Source organism: Tiliqua scincoides, chromosome 1 (assembly GCF_035046505.1).
Source record: "Tiliqua scincoides isolate rTilSci1 chromosome 1, rTilSci1.hap2, whole genome shotgun sequence".
Taxonomy (NCBI): Eukaryota; Metazoa; Chordata; class Lepidosauria; order Squamata; family Scincidae; genus Tiliqua; species Tiliqua scincoides.
In genome coordinates, this window is record NC_089821.1 from 256,243,455 (window position 1) to 256,261,713 (window position 18,259).

The 18,259-nt window shown below is 42.9% G+C and overlaps 1 protein-coding gene across 1 annotated transcript in view; it reads right to left on the reverse strand.

Moving 5' to 3' along the window:
- DTL (denticleless E3 ubiquitin protein ligase homolog) overlaps positions 1-18,259 on the reverse strand; it is a 39,031-nt gene that overhangs the window by 5,119 nt on the left and 15,653 nt on the right. The window contains exons 10-13 of the mRNA XM_066611738.1: positions 17,874-17,978; positions 11,691-11,803; positions 3,673-3,762; positions 2,246-2,381 (exon numbers count right to left, since the gene is read on the reverse strand). Coding sequence (XP_066467835.1) covers positions 2,246-2,381; positions 3,673-3,762; positions 11,691-11,803; positions 17,874-17,978 — 444 coding nt within the window. The remainder of the gene's footprint in view (positions 1-2,245; positions 2,382-3,672; positions 3,763-11,690; positions 11,804-17,873; positions 17,979-18,259) is intronic.

Here is an 18,259-nt window from a genome sequence, read left to right on the forward strand (position 1 = left end):
TGTATTTAAAGTGTTGCTGAACTGAAAGGTAAATGCAACAGCCACCGATAGACCTGTCCTCCATGAATGCATCCAATCTTCTTTTCAAGCCATTCAAGTTTGCAGCAATGAATTCCACAGACTAATTATACACCATGTGAAAGTACTATCTAAGTAGAGCTGGAAGACTGCAGTCTGAAACCCCAGAGAGCTGCTGTCAGTCAGTGCAGACAACCCTGAGCCAGGTAGACCAAGCAGAAGGCAGCTTCACACATGAGGGTAAAAGCTTACTTGGAGCTTTGTATTCAAGTGACACACCCCAAAGTTGTTCACAACTGCACATGCGCTTATGCTGCCACACTCTTATAAATTACCACTGGGAAGCTGCAACTGTATCTGGGGATGTGTTGGGTCACATGTCACATTCTGTGTGAGATTTCATCCCCCAGGAATGGGCAGGGCACAATCCCCACAGGCACATGAGACTGGGTGAACCTATGGATTTGCAGGGTGGGGCGGAGTGAGAAGGGGAGGAAAACAGCCACATAGTTCTTAGCTCTGGACCATCAGCTCAACACTCTAACTAGATTCCTGCCTATCTGAACATGTGCATGCCCTATCCAGAGGATTCAGGTAAAGATGGCTTTATTATACTTATGCACTCACTTTACACTAGGAAACTGTATCTGAAGTTTACATTCCTTGGATTGCCCTAACACACACACACACACACACACACACACACACACACACACAGCGCATTAAGTCACAAATGCTTTATACAGCCAGTTTGCACAATAAGAACCCTGGCAGCACTTTTCCCTCCCATCACAGAATGGATTAAACATTTTCCGTAATTATGAGGCAGGAGGAGCTGACTCATGTCCTCAGAACAGCCTCTATACCCAACAAGTGCTGAAGGGAGGCACCTGTTATGCAGCAAAAGGGAGTGTTTGGTTTTCATTAATAAAACAGGAACACCACACTGAGAAACAGGAAAAAAAATGCCCTGCAGGGTAATAAATCCCTCATAGGGCTAGAGGAAAGACCTGCTAAAGTTTTGCATGTTTTATAGCATGGAATTCCAGGTAGCCATGAGGTATTAACAGCAATGGCTGTTTACTTACTGTGGAATAGGGAAAGGGAGAAACTCTGTTCATCTCCAAAACTGGTAAGAATTCAAAAGCAGCCAGATCAAGCCAATGATTAATCAAGCGCAACATCCCATTGATGGTGTAGCCAACCAGATGCCTCCAGGAGACCTCTCTGCATTGTATGCCTCCAACTTCAGGTATTTATTTATTTAGGATATTTTTATTCCTGCCTTTCAGCCTCCAAAAAGGTTCCCTAAGGAGGCTCATATCAAGAGTCTACAAATACAAACTTTTTTTCCTTCCTGTCCTCCTTTTCCATTGCCACTGCTTCCAAATATGGAGATTCCATTTAGCTAGGCTCTACACTTTTTTTTTTAGATCCATAAAGCCAGTGGCCATTCACAACAGTTTGTGGAAGTGAATTCCATACGTTAGGGCAGGCAGTGCGTATAAGCAGTGTTTGGATTTTTCTAAATATACTGCTGATTATTTTCATTAGGTGTCCCCCAAATGGGTGGGGGGGATCTCCTCTCTCTTGCCATAATAATAATAATACTGGTATTTATATACCGCCTTTCTGGTCATCGGATTGCTCCTCTGACTTTATTCAAGGCAGTTGACATAGGCAGGCTCTCTCTAAACCCCCAAGGAGATTTTTACAATAACAGAAAGGTTCTATCTTTCAAAACCACACAGTATTTCAGATGGATCTTTCACGGTCTGATATCACTTCTGTCCACCAGTTGCCTCCCACACTGGCTGACAAGCAGCTCCTTCAATTCTCACTTGAATTGTGAGAATTGTGGGCAGCCAAGACGCTTTTTCACTTACACCAAAGAGTAGGTGGAATAGCTCAGCTTGTCAGCTGCTTCTAGGTCTCGCCATTCACCGAAGTGCCGTGGCCTCGAACAGTCAACCTTCAGATGTTATCTTCGGGCTAACAGAGGCTCCACCCTCTAGACCAGACCTCCTGCCGTTCCAAGCATAATTTTATAAAGGCCTCAACCATCACTCTGTGGCAGTTTCATCCTCTCACTTGTCAGTTTCATAACACTGAAGTAATTGTTAAAATTAGCACAATTATCTTTGTGCCTTTTAAAAAAAAAAAGAGTTCCCAATCTTCAATGCACATCACAGGATAGAAAGTGTATCAGCTTCTCTGCAGAGCTTACCAATTCCATTTTGTTCTCTCACTTTCTTCTGGCAGGCCCAACCCACCAAGCAGCTTTTGTCTGGCAAGTCCTCTCCTACAATGCCTCTTCTTAAACGCCAAATCTTGATAGTGTTGTCATCGGAACATGTGGTAATCTACAGAACACCAGGAGTCAGTTCAGAAAATGCACAGTAGGGCTCATACCTGTTCAGTCTGCAGGCAGTGAAGGGATGAAGAGTTAGAAATTGAGGCATGCTAGGAAGCAAACTCACAGATTCCATGAAGGGCTTGGGTTTTCTCACTCTCTCATTAGTAACTCTGAACCAAGCCATACATGTGTTTAAAGCATTATTAGTTCTGACAGGCTTTGTTTTCTAAAGTCAATAGTAGCTAGGGTCAGGCTACCACTCACAGATTGAAACTGTAACAGTAGAGGGACTAAACTCTATCCCACTGTTATGGCCCTGATACGGCTGCTGTGTACTCTGGAAGAAGGCTCCCAATGGTACCAGTGCAATGTGTATGAACAAATGAGAGGTGTGCACCATGGTAGCCATACTGAGCTGCAAATTTCAGTTAAAATCTCACCTCTGCCATGAACTTAGTATGTGGCCTTAGACAAGCCACTCCCTCCCAGCTTCAGCTCCCCAGATACAGTATGGAGTTAAACATACTCATATCTTACAAGACAGGGTGGTCCAACTTTGGACAGACAGGGGTTCATGACCCTTGCATGCCCCCCCTTGGCTATGCTGACACAGAAGTAATTGACAGTGATATAATGAAATCATTACCAATTACCTCTGCATTCTGAGATACTAAAGTCATTCAGCAGGCTCAGAATGTGAACAGTGGAGATGGGTGTGGTCAATCTTCCTGCTGCACCATTCTAGTTTCTCCAAAGGAAAAGAGGGAATGAGACAGCAGGGAGAAAAGCTGCTGAAGTGGGTGAAGGCATGGGGGGGGCTGTGGCTGGGCTTTTGGGGCTGCCAATAAGAGCCTCACGGGCTGCATATGGCCTATGGGATACATGTTGGACCACCATGTTGCAAGGTTTTTGTAACAATTACTTCAGGGTAAAACTTATGAAGCACTCTGCACAATGAAAAACTATACAACATTTAGCATTGTTACAACTACACGGCTGTAATTTGGCCCTTACTTTCAAAGCAAGTACAAAACATTACATCAGCGGTTCTCAAACTTTGAGCACCAGGACCTACTTTTTACAATGAGAATCTGTCAGGACTCACTGGAAAAAATGTCATGGGAAAATAGGAAGTTTAATGGACAAAACAACAATTTTCAAAAAGGATGATCAGTGAGTGAAAGCCACAGGCCTAAGACAACTGGGGTGGGAACAGCTATTGTTGTTCTGAAAGCAAGAGTCAGAACTTGACTTCCATAAATAAGGCATGGCTGAGAATTCAAAATACAGTAACAAACCTTAGTGAAGTCAGAAGGACACCAGGCAACAGATGTTACCTCTTGTGAGTGACCAAGGAGCATCATTGGAGAAAGCTGGGGCTCAGACACCTTTAAAAAAAAGAAAAAACAGGACATCTCAAAAGCTATTACACCCTTTAAGAATGACACATAAGCTGTGGAAAAAACAGAAAGCATCACAGTCTGGAGCATTCAAAGGAGGCAGTACATCTCAACATTTTTAGGCATAAAAGAAAAAAAGTAAACAGTGGAGTCAAAGGTCATGAAATGCAAAATGTATGAAGTTTTTGACCATACTACATAATGTATTTTTTCCACCAATACCATATGCAGAGTGCCTAAAAAATGTATTCACATTTTAATGAACTCTAATTCATACATCATTGTAGAAAACCTGCAATACGCAAACATCTAAGGCAGTGATTTTAACCTTTTTCATCTGATGTACACTGACAAGGCAATAAAATGGTCAAGGTGCACCACCAGGTTTTTGACAATTGACAAGGCACACCATGCTGCCAGTGGGGGCTCACATCTCCCATTGGCCCTATTAATAAATGACCTTCCCTCAAATTCCTGTGGCACACCTGTGGACAACTCACGGCACAGTGGCTGAAAATGGCTGATCTAAGGGAAGCACTTGACAACATGTTGGTGGATGTCTTTAGAAACCTTAGTCAATGTCAGCGCTGTATAGATGCTGATGGAGAACATTTCAAGCACTTGGTCTAAGTTAAATTGGGTCAAGCAATGGCTTCCATGTGCACCATATGCAGAACATGTGTGAATTATAGTACAAGAATGAATTCTAGCGTAATAAAATTGACACTGTAAAGCATTTGTACATTTTCTTGAGACACCTGTATATGTACATATCTGCCAGTCGTACTTGGTGAACTAGTGTTCAAATACATCAAACTAGACCAGTGTTTCTGAAACTGTGGGTCAGGACCCACTAGGTGGTCCATGAGCAAATTTCAGGTGGGTCCCCATTCATTTCAATATTTTGTTTTTAATATATGCTACCATGGTACATGACTGTATTTGGGGAAATGTGACAGATCTGTATTTTGAACAGGCTACTATGTTTATGCTTTTTACTCCTGGATAAGTGTGGGTAGGATTGCAGCCTAGAATTGTTAAAAATTTCCCTGCTTGATGATGTCACTTCTGTCACAACATCACTTCCAGTGGGTTCCAAAAAATTCTCATTCTAAAAAGAGGGTCCTGGTGCTAAAAGTGTGAGAACCACTGAACTAGACAGTAGTCCACAAAGGATTATGCTGTTATAAACCTGTCTTGAAGGTGTCAAGACTGCAACACATAAGAAAGTAGCCTTCAACCCTGCTTTTTCTACGTATATCTCTCTGGCAACTGAATGAAAGACAGGGAGAAGCCACTGCATGTTCCCTATTAGAGTTTTACAGGGGTAGTCAGAAAACACTCCTCTCCCTTCCTTGTACAATTCTCTGTTCTCAATATTTGCACTGACTCAGCCCCATTGCCCAGGGGCAGCTTTTCATACTGCCATAGGTGTGGAAGCAAGTGGCAATATGCCATTCTGAATCATAAGGTTGCTACTGAATGAGGAGCAACCCAAGCTAAACCTCAAGCAGTAGCAGAATCTCAGGTGCACATTTCCATTTTTCAGAAGGCTCTGCTTCCTGAATCTATGAGTCACTGTTTGCAATGTGATATTTGATGGGGATCTGCACTGATGACTAAGCGAACTTAATAGATTCACCACCATGTGAGTAAATGAAGCTTTAATAAGAATGTATGAAAGACATGAAGACAAGAATGAAAGCTCCTCTTTTCTCTTTCAGAAGCTCCCTCTTTGTTTGGCAGCTTGGAAGTTATATATAAATGTTCCAAAGTAAAATGCTGAGAATTGGTTGTAATCTGGTTGGCACACTTTAAGAGGGGTTTGCTCCCCCCCCCCCACAGAACAGAGGTCAGGTTCTTGCCTATATATTTAGAAAGTGCCCTGTTCAAAATACAGCCTCACTGCTAAGGCAGGCAATACCATGGAAACCAGAACCCTTTAAAGAAAAACAGCTAAAGCTCTTGGGAGGGAGAATACCTTTGCTTACAATTTAGCAGATTTTCTTGTACTGTGCATAGCAAGATCTTTTAATCCCTCCTTAATGAGGGTAGGCAAAGGGTATAATTCTCATTTTGTCCAGATTCAGCAACCATAAGGAACAGGAATACACTGAGCATATGGCCAAAGCCCCCTGCATTTGGGGCAAGAGACAGCCACAAACACAAGCTTCTTGAAAACTCACATCTCAGAGCTGTAATTATAGTGGAGCCAAGCAGAAGTGGAAAAGCTCAGCTTTGGCTTAGCAACTCTTCCACAGTTGCTAAAAAAAAGGCTAATGCCACAAGAAGCTGAAATTCAAAATGTCAGTTGAAGCCTGATATGCTGACAGATGCTCCTGTCCCAAGAAGCCAATCTCTGAACAGAAACAGATTTTGTGCTGCCAGTGGAGCCAATTCACATGCAGAAAGAACTGCTTTAAGAACAGGAATGATTACCCCACATTGAATACTGGGTAGTACTTAAGAAGACTCACAAGCAACACTATTACTGCCAATAGTTCCCCCCCTTTTTCTTTTAACAAACAAACAAGCATCTTGGGAATAGTCACATTTTAGATGGTGACACATATATGCAGAGTGGTGCATACAAGCACACACTTAAGGACAATGCTGTCTCATGTCACAATGCTGTCTCATGTCACTACCTCATAGTACTAACTATCTGGTTCCGTGAATTAGAGAGTGGGCCACAGTCTTCAGCAACAAAGGAAGTAATTGTGTATATAGCAACAGAACAGTCAGTAGGCATTCTGTGAAGTACCTCCAATAGGTATCCCAAATACTGAGATAGCGATAAAGCTTATTTTTTTGTTGCTAGCCAGACTCTTGCATTTGACTCCTCCGTTCATTTTTAATCTCTTTACCTATGTAGAGATGAAACCTGTGAACAATATTTATGTTGAAAAGCAAAAAACTTTTCACTACCATTTTTCTAGTTACCGCAGATACTTGCCTATAAGTTGATCTCACAGATATGTTGAGGGCAGGCTTTGAGCCGAAATTCATTGAATTTTTAATGACCCTCAGATAAGTTGGGATGGGGGTGGGGAGGGTGGGTTTAAAACTTAGCGGAATGTCTGACTATAGTTTTGTCTGATTTTACCTGAGGCCAGATCCTGAAAAATAACCAGTAATTGTTACCCAAGAACTGTACAGTCTCTAATTTATTAAAATATAGTAAGTGATCACAAGATACATTTTTATTCACTAACTTTTTAAATTCTGGTCTTCACAAACTTTTTGGAAAACACTATCAAAGTAAGTGCACTGTAAATATACCTGTGGCACCATAAATCAAATAATTTTTAAGGTGCCTTAAAAGCCAGAGTGTTAAGCCAGAGGCTCTACATATAACATACAACATATAACTCATAACAGAATGTGCAAAGTGGAAAGAAAAGCAACAAGGAATGACTGAGCAAGTGCGGCTACACATAGTTGCAACCCTATTTACTGAGAAGTAGATAATTTGCTTTCATGTATGTCATTCTTATGTAATGGTACACTGAATTGTAGCCTTAGACTTTGTTTCAGATGGAAATGAGGATTACTTCCTGGTGTTTTAAAAAGCAGACGTCTGCCATACTTGCAAAATGGAACAAGGGTGCAGAAAGGTCTGCTAAAGAGAAAGAGACTTGCTTGATTTCAGTGGAAGCTTTAAGCCGTGGCTGGTTTTTGACCAGGGTGGGGTTTAAATGTAGGACAATGTGAAATTCTTTGAATATGACTTAGCAGGAACTGTTCTGAGGCAGCAGCTAAAAGAAGAAGAAGAAAAAAAAGAGGAATTTTACCTTTTCCTCCAAACAGGAGAAGGGAGATGAAAGGGTTTATGGGAGTTGTAAGGAGGCTTTGTGATGAGTACAGTGCTGTACTTCCATAGCTAAAACCCTCACATAGACTACAGCTCCCCTAAGCGCCTTCATTTCCTGTTTGGAGAAGAAGCTAAAATGGCTGCCTCTGAATACCGTAATTACTGGTAAGTAAAATTACTCCTTTATTCTCAATCCCATGTCCTGCTTCTCAGCCTAGTCCTACTCCCCACTTCACCAGACAGCTGCTAAGCTTCCCAGAAGCCTCTGCTTCATTTACTGTATTGACCTGTGTATAAGTCAGGATTTTCAGGCTCAATGTGTAGGCACAAATTTCTTGACGTATACATGAGTATATACAGCCTGCTAAAGATTGTGCTTTATATACCAGATGAAGTGGACTATAGTTCACAAAAGCTTATGCCAGTGGTTCTTGAACTTTTCTGGCTCATGCCTCCCCGATCCTTGTAGCCATTGGCCACGGCTCTCCATTACAACACCTCACCTCAGTTACCCCCAAAATGGGGATGGTGTTATATTTATAAACTAGAAACAAGGCTGCCAGCACTCTGAGGCAGGAATCCTAACCACACTTACCTGAGAGTAAGCCCCATTGAACAAAATAGGACTTACTTCTGAGTAGACCTGGTAAGGATTGTGCCCCGAGTTTGTTAGCAGCACACCTGGAGGGTTTTGGAAAGGGAGAGGGGAAGTGATGAATCTGCTGGGGGAGGGGAAGACTGTTGTGTGTATCTGCTAATTGCAAACTGATCCAAACTGAGACCCAGAGGTTGTTTGGCTGCAATCCTAACCTCACTTTCCTGGGAATAAGTCCCATTGAGCACAACAGGACTTACTTCTGAGTAGACCTAGCTAGGACTGTGCCTTTTGTCTTACAATAGCAGCCAACAGAGTAGCCCCCCCCCCCCAAAGGAAGCAGGAACTAAAAGGGGAATGGCTAAAAAGGAACAGGGATTTTTATTTTTAATCAATTTTTGGAGACAAAGCCATCAAGAGTGGCTTTTCTTTTCTGAAGGGGGGGAAGAAAGGTAAAGATCCTGGGTTAAGCTGACACAGAACCCAAGCCTATGTAGGTCTACTCAGAAGTAAACCCCATTTAAGTCAATGGGGGTTTCTCCCAGAAAAGTGTGGAAAGGATTGCAGCCACATACAGCAAGATTACAACTCACCCCAAAGAAGACTGGGACTGCTCACACATACACCCAGCATGCAGATAGCTGATGAGATGCAGTATCTCCGCACTCTTCTCTCCTCCAGCCTTGACCAATCCCAGGATGCCAAGGGCAAGGGGCACACTAGGAAATGTAGTCCTTGGGGTGAGGTTGCACATGGAGAGAGCTCCATGCCGAGATGCTGCACTTCTGCCTGCCCAGCCAGCCTTCTCTCCCACCTCCCTCCACCATGTTTCACACTGCCCCGCCCACCTTATTCTCAGCCTCAGAAAAGCAGCAGGAGGCAGCCAGTGCAGCTGAGCTGAGCTATGCCCCTGGAGGCTAGCCACATCTCACTAGGGAGGCAAGACGCACAGATTGAATACCTCAAGCTTATGCTATAATGAAGGTGTTAGTGTTTAATGTGCCACAAGTCTATTATTTTTCCCTGCTCTTTGAGAATACAGTGAACAGCCATCACAGACGGTAAACAGCTGTAGTATCCCCAGAGAAGGTGGTAAGGCAGCAGAAGCAAATCCATGAATAGCTGTTTCTAGGAGCACAAGGTGAGCTATGTAAGCAATGATTTAACAACAAGGCAGACAAGTGGTAAAAATCTTCTGAGACTTCTCACCCTATTGAGATCCCCAGAGGGCAACTTGCAAGATAAGGAGTTGAAGGGGGTGGGGGAGGAAAGATTGGTCATGCAACCAAGCAATGCTGATTAGGGCTGGCAGGAATTGTTCTTGAGCACAAAATGCTCTGTTCAGTCAATAGTACCAGCATGCAACAGAGACAAAACACCAAGTCTGGTTCACACAGGAAGAAATGCATATTTTCTCTGAACAGGCATATACAGAGCAACAGTATTTGTATTACAACAGTGACCTTTTCAAACATGAATTACTGCACAGCAAAAATAAATGCCAGGTGTTTGTTTTCTCTGACCAAGGTCAGAGTCTCTTTCCCCCTTTCTTCCCAGAGTTGGGCCCAATTAATACAGTCTACATTCACAGATGTCATTCTTATGCTAGTCAGATTCTGCAGCAAGAAAATACCAAGGAAAACACCAAGCTAACTACTATCTTCTCTTTAGAGCATGGGTCTTGGCTTTCTTGCTTGAACTAACCACTATCTACTTGAGACATACTGTTCTGGACGGAAGTAGGGAAAAATATTGGAAAGGAAATGTTCATGCTTTGGGGCTGGAGAGTGGAATGGTTGGCTCTGAATTTTTTAAAAATCCTATGATTTTAAAATTATACCAGCATACCCCAATATCCATGGATTCAGTACCCGCGATTCTGTGGATACCAGAGAACCCTTTAAAAAGATAGGAAAACTGAAGGAGACTGCTAAAAATAGCTTCGTTTACCACAGTGTAGCAAAACCTTCCAAACTGCCTGCAACCTCTTCTGGGTTGCACTGAGGCTCCTTTTACTCAATGTCATCCCAGAATGTATTGCAACCAGGAAGAGAATGCATTGCAATGCATTCTGGGGTGACATTGAATGAAAGGAGGAGCTTAGAAGACTGCTTGTAGCCCTGAAAACACAGCAGTTTCACTGCTCTACAATAAACGGAGCTGTTTTAGCAGTCTTACTTTTTAAAGGGTGTTCCTGGTATTCACTGATCCCCAGTATTCACGCCGGGGGGGGGGTGTCTGGAGTAGAACATAACATCAAAAGTTAAGAGCAGCCCTGCCGGATTAGGTCAAAGGCCCATCTAGTTCAGTTTCCTGTATCTCAGTGGCTCACCAGTTACCTCAGGGAGCACACAAGACAATAAGAGACCTGCATCCTGGTGCCCTCCCTTGCATCTGGAACAGGACAATGGAACCCCCACGGACACCAGGACACACCTGTATGTTCAAAATATAGGTGAAACTGTTCAGTTTCATGCTTTCCTCACCATTCATTTGGAGATTTGCTTTTCCACCACCCATAAATCAGGAGGGCAGGAACCAGTGGTGCAATTCCCTACAGGCTTACCTGGAAATAAGCCCCCTGAACATAATGGGATTAGTTTTTGAACAAACATGCGTAAGATTGTACTAAAAGGAGGGCACCAGGAAGCAGGTCTCTTGTTATCTTGTGTGCTCCCTGGGGCATTTGGTGGGCCACTGTGAGATACAGGAAGCTGGACTAGATGGGCCTATGGCCTGATCTAGCGGGGCTGTTCTTATGTACAATTTTTCAGACAGGCTGTCACTTGGCAACCAAAGCCAGCCAAAATGTGCACAACCCTAATCATACTAATGATTTTTACATTGGATAGGTGACTTGGAAGGTCTGAATAGTGTTCTTGGTGGGGAAACATACTTGCATGTCTCCACACCGCATCAGCTCATTTACCCACTAAGCTTCTCAGTTGCCAGCTGTTTCTCAAGAATTTTGCTGAACGTTGTGGCTGAGCTTTCATAGTAAAGTAGAGGTCTTAACTTTTGGGGAAATAAGCAGCTGGGGAGGGGAGTCAGGGAAGCAGGGAGACAAGCCTCATGCAAGAGCTTATAAACTGGGAAGAAGTGCCCAAGGAGAAAAAGCAAAACAATTAAGCCATTAGAAGCTGGTTAAGGTGGACTGTTAGATATGAAGCAAGAACTTGCAGTTTGTCATAGCTGGCTGAATAAACAGGATTGAAAGGGTATTTTTAAAGGCCCATTAAAACCAGATTAAGATCAGCAACTTGTAATAAGCTGGAGGAAAGAGAAGGTAGAAGCAGGAAGTTCATTCTGTTTTATATCAGAGTTTGCATTCAGACTTGACAGCTGTGTACTCTGATCATAGCATGCGAGGAGCTCACTCCAGGGATGTTCTGCGACTCCCCCCCCCCATCTCTATCTCCACTTCCTCTACATACAGTGAACGTGGAATGGACACAGCAGCGTCATGGGAAGGCCAGCCACTTAAGTGGCTTCTTCAAAGGAACTTACCTTCCAGATATAGGCATTTTGATCACTGGAGCCACTGATCAAGAACTGGTCATCTGGGCTGATGCTAGATTTTATGTAGAAGCTGGAGTTTTGATGTCCACTGAAAGCAGATACTGAAATTTAACGAAACAGACACATCTTAGAACATAGTTTGAGAATCAGCCAGTTATACAACACAGGTCAGCAAGACAGGCTTTTCCTGCCTGTTCACATACCCCTCGAGTTGTTTAGGCATGTTTCTTTAGCTTTAGTGGTCAGGGCTTCTTTTGTTAGCTTCCAAGGGGTAGTTGCTTTAAGAGACAGTTAAGCAGCCATTTTGGGTGCCCATTCATAAGAAAAACAGGGCATAAATTGGTAGGAAGGAGTACAGCCAAATGCTGCTGAGTGAGCCCCCTGACCTTTAGTTTAACAGACTCCTATAAAAATCAGAAAGCAGACAGAGACCCCAATTTCCATAGTCTGTTATACAGAGGTCAAACTGAGGTTCACTGTAGCTCAGAAAATTCATATTTTTTTCAGCTTCCCTACATAAAAGAAGAGCAAAGGCTGAAGTTCAGTCCAAAGGTTTTTTAAGACTTGTTTTTAGTTTTACATGATAGAACATAGGCATGGGGTGGGGTGGAGGAAGTGGTGGTAGAAGAGATGGAAAGCCAGTTCAATTCACAAAAGCAGAGCCTACCACTAGAAACTCCCCCAATGCCCCATCTGCTTTTCTAGACAAATACATCAACCCACCATTACCACATAATTCCAAATCTTTGCCCACAGTGAAAGCTGGTAAACTAATAAAAGCGTGTTATTTCAAGAAGCCTGTCTTTGAAAAAAAGTTAATTTGCACAGAATGGGGATTTCTTTTGCTTTCTGTTTTAGTTATTGGTTTACCGGCAGGTTATTTTATATTGCTTTATTGTAGATTGCCTAGAACAGGGGTGCTCAATAGGTGGATCGCGATCTACCGGTAGATCGCAAGGCAAAATGAGTAGATCGCGGAGCCCTGTCTCTCCAAACTGTTAATATGTCAGTTTCGTCTAGTGACTAGACGAAACTGACGTATTTAGCTGACACTAAACTGACACTTTAGCTGCTCTTCAGGCATGCAGCAACAAAACTGACGAGACTCCAGCAGGGGTTCCATACATTAAAGGGGGTGTCTGTCAGATGCTTCCTTCCCCCCTGGTAGATCTCTGGGCCTTGCTGGGTTTCAAAGTAGCTCTTGAGCCAAAAAAGTGTGAGCACCCCTGGCCTAGAACATGCATTTTAGTTACAAACATAAGTTAGACTACATATTTTAAGATATGATATAGTAGGTTGCTTTTTTAAGAATATAAGCAGAATTCTGTCTGGGAATTCAGATTCCACATCTTGTGCCTATGCGCTGAAGAAACAAACTGGAGACTGGTAGAATTGGTGTCACCATTAATCTGCAAACTTCTTTTGATGCTGCTATGCTTGGTTTTATCTTATCGATAAGTTTTAGTTTGTCATTGTGCCTTGAAATTATGAATAAAGAATTATGTAATTCATCAGTAAATTCATCAGCCATTCTTCTCTGTAAACCACTTTGTGAACTTTTTTGTTGAAAAGTGGCATATAAATACTGTTAATAATAAATACAAACTGGCTACCACATAGCACACCAATCCTTGTATGAGCCCCAGCAGGGTGATGTTTTAACCTGAGACTCCAAGAGTTACAAAAGATTGGCCAGCAGTTTATGGCAAGTTTACAGCAGTCTTTCTCCCTTCTCCCTGATCAAACATCTACCATCTTTCTTTCTGTGCTCCCTGTAACATGGATTTGGTTTGCTTCTTGGTTTCCAAGTTCCACCTGCTACAACAGCCCCCTTCAGTCTTTGATTGTTCAGCACTTAGCAGAAAGTAGGTCTGATGTCTAGCAGGAAAGGCGCTATTCCACTCACTTCCTGGAACTGGTATCTTATTTCTTAAGGTGGATGCATAGTGGCTCAGTGACATGGGTCACTTGGGCTATTTTTTAGAACTCAGTAATGTCTCACTTGATCTATTACACCATAGAATTACTACCCTAAATAGTTACAGCTGCTGGTATGTTGAGAACTGGAAATGCCCATCACTAAGGGAGAATAATATGCAGATACAGGGCACTCTGGGCTGGCCACAGAGGTGGAAAGTGCACATTCTCAGATTCAGCACAGAGTGCTACTGAGGACCCTCTAATTGTGGCGTCCTTTACACCAAAACCGTAGCAATAACTGTTTTAACAAGAGGTAAAGTTGAACAGTTTTAATATTCATGAATTAGACCAATATTGGTTGATTTCTGAGCTTTGCACAAACCTGCACTATGGTTCGTTTCCAGGCAAACTGTAACTTAAAAGCTACATATCTGCTTTCATTTCCCATCTCGTCAGGACTCAACTTCACAAGTCCACTCCATCTCCATAGTGTAGCAGACACTAGAGGTAAGCCCTAACAGTGGCTTGTCAATTCAGACATCATCGAAAATGGCAGTTCACACAAACTGTGGTTTGCAAACCAGTTTCAAACTATGTTTCCTGGTTACTATGGATCCTGATTGCTCATCCCCAAACCACAGTTTGTGGCAAGCTTCAGTTCAGATATAACAGTTCAACTAAACATAACATGGTTTTGCATAATGCCTGAATTCAGCTACTATTCCATAAAACTGGGGTACTGTCCATTCATCCTTCCAGTAAATGTTTGAGCCTGGATGCAAACAACCTTCCTCCAGCCACCAGAAGTTAAAATATCAAGTTGATGTTCTGTTGGGGTTCTGTCTAAGCCTGCCTTTCTGTGTCTGCTCTTCTTCTAGCAACTGGGCCCTTAAAGTTTATGATCTTCTGCTATTTGGAGTAGGATGGCAGAGTCAGGGCCCGAAGCTTCAGCATTAGCAGACTGAACTCAATGAAACAAATTTCTTATCACAAGTTAGACATGCAAGTCAGAATTGTTTCCAAGCAGTTCAGCAGGGAAGCTTCACAAAAGTTCACCCTTTTCCTTCCACAACACCACCACCAAAGATGAATGTTGTGGACAAGAAACTTGTGCACATTCCTTAAATTTTTATAGTAGCCTAGAACAAGAGCTGGCCATACTCTGCACCATGTTCTCCTGCTAAGAAGGGCTACAGCGCACACAGCTAGAATGGCCAAGGTGCCAGATGAATGATTAAAAAAACTGAGGATTACAAACACAACAAAATAAATAAGAACTGTGACCAGACAGGACAACTAATTCAGGCACTAGGACCCAGTAGCAAAGCCATCTGATGTCCTTTCAACTTCCCAGCTTTAGTTTTCCTAAAAGATAGTAGCATCTGACTTTTCCTCATACTATTATCTGCTTGCTCAATTCCCACCAAAGCAGTTCTAGTACAGCAATCAGAAATATACATATCTATACCATGTATCTGAGCTGTGGATTCGGGCACAGGACACATGAACCAACAGTGTGCTGAAGAAGGTAGATGTGCCTTTGAAAAGGTCAGCACATCCCTACTGACCCAATGGTCCCTTGTTAGTTTTTAATCTAAGAGTGCTGAATTATAGGACACAGACTGGAATGTAGACTGAATAGTTTCACTGCAACCTCAGTGCCTTCAAGAAGAGTGAGGGGGGTTGAAAGAGCTAGGTTCTAGAAATCATTTGTCAGACAACTTAGTCAGAGAAAGAACAAAAAAGGCCAGCAGCCCTAGTTCCTTTCCAGCTCACTTTCCAGTATTTGCTGCTCTCTAGTAGTGTAAGAACAGACTGCAGTTTGATGACGTCAAATCTTACTCCAATGGCATAAAGCAGTGTTTATCAAACTGTGGGTCGGGACCCACTAGGTGGGTCACAAGTCAGTTTCAGGTGGGTCCCAATTCATTTCAAAATTTTATTTTTCATATATTAGACTTGATGCTCCCATGGTATGTGACTGCATTTGGGGAAATGTTCCAGACCTGTACTTTTAACAAGCTACTCTGTATATTCTTTTAGCAAAGATAGTCCATGGGACTTACTCCTGGGTAAGTGTGGGTAGGATTGCAACCTAGGATTGTTAAAAATTTTCCTGCTTGATGATGTCACTTTCAGTCATGGCATTGCTTCCAGTGGGTCATGACAGATTCTCATTCTAAAAAGTGGGTCCCGGTGCTAAATGTGTGAGAACCACTGGCATAAAGTGAAACCAAGTTTGCCTCTAGCTACAGGAGCAGCTGAAGACACAACAAAGGTGAGAAAGATGACCACCCCATTTCATCTTCATTACATTTAGCAGTGGCATAAATATTCACACAGTAGCCCTAAATCGTCTGGGACCAGAGTACCACCTCTTCCCATGAGAACCACCTCTTCCCGAGGGATCTTGCTCGTGAATTCCATTCAGCTCCTTCCCTTCTGAAACTATGATTTGTAGGGATGAGGGACAGGGTATTTTTCATTGTGGCACTCCAATTAGGAAACACTCTCCCCAGATTGGTTGGTTGGCCCCCTCATTACCTTCTTCAAAGAACAGATGTTGAAAACTGTATTAAGGAGGATATTTTTAGTTTGCTTTTCTGCTTTCATTGTTGGTGGTTTCCTAGTTGGTTATATTTTATACTGCAAGCCACAGAGTGGGTATTTTACCTAGTAAGGCAGGACATACATTTAACAATTTAGAATGTTTCATTATTACATTTGTAACTAATTACAAGCAGGCACTTAGACAGGCAAAGAGCTTATTATAATAGCCTAGCACTGGAGTGGAAAAACTTCAGGGCTCGGAATCCTCTCTTTTTACACTAAAAGCCTAGAGTTCCTCAACCAAAGCTTAGTACAAAATAGTAATGTTGTCGAAAGGGCCATGCAAAATGGTGATTAAGTGGGTGGAGCTAGTGGAACTAACACACCTAATGAACCATTTACTGCAGTAGGTCCCAAACTCACAGGAACCCTGCACAGCACCTTTTCTTCCTGGCTTGTTGGGCTGACATTGCACAGAATCTCATGCTATGTCAGCCCAGTGAGCCAGGAAGCAGAGGCCACTCAGCATCCCTGTGAGCCACGGTGCACACTTTGGGAACCTCTGGCCACTAGAGTAGTCTCCATATAAAAGCATAAATCTACCTCTGAGTTATGGTCGATCATGAATTCCAGTATAAAACCAAAACTGTCCTGTAGAGCAGGATTTTATGACATAAGCTATTTCAGTAATTTTCAACCTTTTTCATCTCACAGAATACTGACAAGGCACTAAAACTATCAAAGCACACCATCAGGTTTTTGATAACTGCCAAGGCACACAATGCTACCAGTGGGGGCCTCATATCCCTACTGGCCCTACTAACAAATGACCTTACCTCAAATCCCTGTGGCACACCTGTGGACCACTCACAGCACGCCAGTGTACCATGGCACAGTAGTTGAAAATGGCTATCCTAGATTATGCTCTGAAAAGTCACGTCCAGGTTTCCACTCAGTTCATTCACAAACATTTCTTCTGAGCCAAGCAAACATAATAGTGGTTCTCAAACTGGTGGGTCGCAACCCACCAGTTCGTGTAAAGGTTCCCCCGTCCATTTAAAGGGTGAGGGAAGGGGAGAGGAAGGGAAGCAATCCTCAGGGTTGGATCACTATGGCGGGGGGGGGGGGGTGAAGGAAGAGTGCTTTCACTCACTTTATGTAGGTAGGGCTGCAGCAGGTGCAGGGAGCCTTGCACAGTGCTATCGAGGCTTGGAATCGTCAGTAACAGCGGGCACAAAGCACTTCTGCTTTGCAGGAGGCCTGCTTTTAGTCAACGTTCCGAGCCTTGGGGAGCACTGTGCAGAGCTCCCTGCACCCCCTGCTGGAGCCCAACCTACATAAAGTGAAAGCACCCCCTCTTTGCCCCCCCTTAGCCACGCGATCCTGGTGATCGTGTCACTGCCTTAGCCCCTCCCCCACAAAGGCTTACTGAGGGAGTAAAGCTCCCTCAAAGTTTGAGAAACATCGATAGAGGATTAGGATGCTAAGCAATTAAACTGCAAGATAATGTCTTTGGCTGTGTATACAAGCTCAAACGGAAGGTAAGTATTGCCCAAAAGAGGCCTGTGAAGTTCCAGACAACATATTTCTTGAACCAAACGCTGTATATATATATAATCTCTCCATAAAGTGCATACCATGTCTTTCTCTAAAAAAGTTAACTAGCATCTAGCTTTGCAGGTAAATTGATATAAGCCTTACCTGGAGAAGACTTCAGACTTGACATACTGAACATGTATATGAAGTCATCTGTGCAATTAGCAAAAAGGCTGGTACCAGTGGAGTCTAAAACAAGACTTGAATAACCTAGAAAAAAAGAAAATGTTCTGTAGAAGTTCATAAACCAGTCACCTCTTCAGATTTTGAGAAGAGTTTATAGGGAGACAAAGCAATTTCTGTCCTAAACCTAGGCCCGGAGGCAGATTCATAAAAATCTAACTAATGGTCATGTTCAGACAATCACAAATGCATCTCAAGCTTGCATGCTCTCCCTTTGATCATGAAGAGATACCAGAGGTATAGTATTTCTAACCCCAGACTTCAAAGCTTCTACCCAAGGTAGTTTAAAACAACCAGCCTGAAAAGCC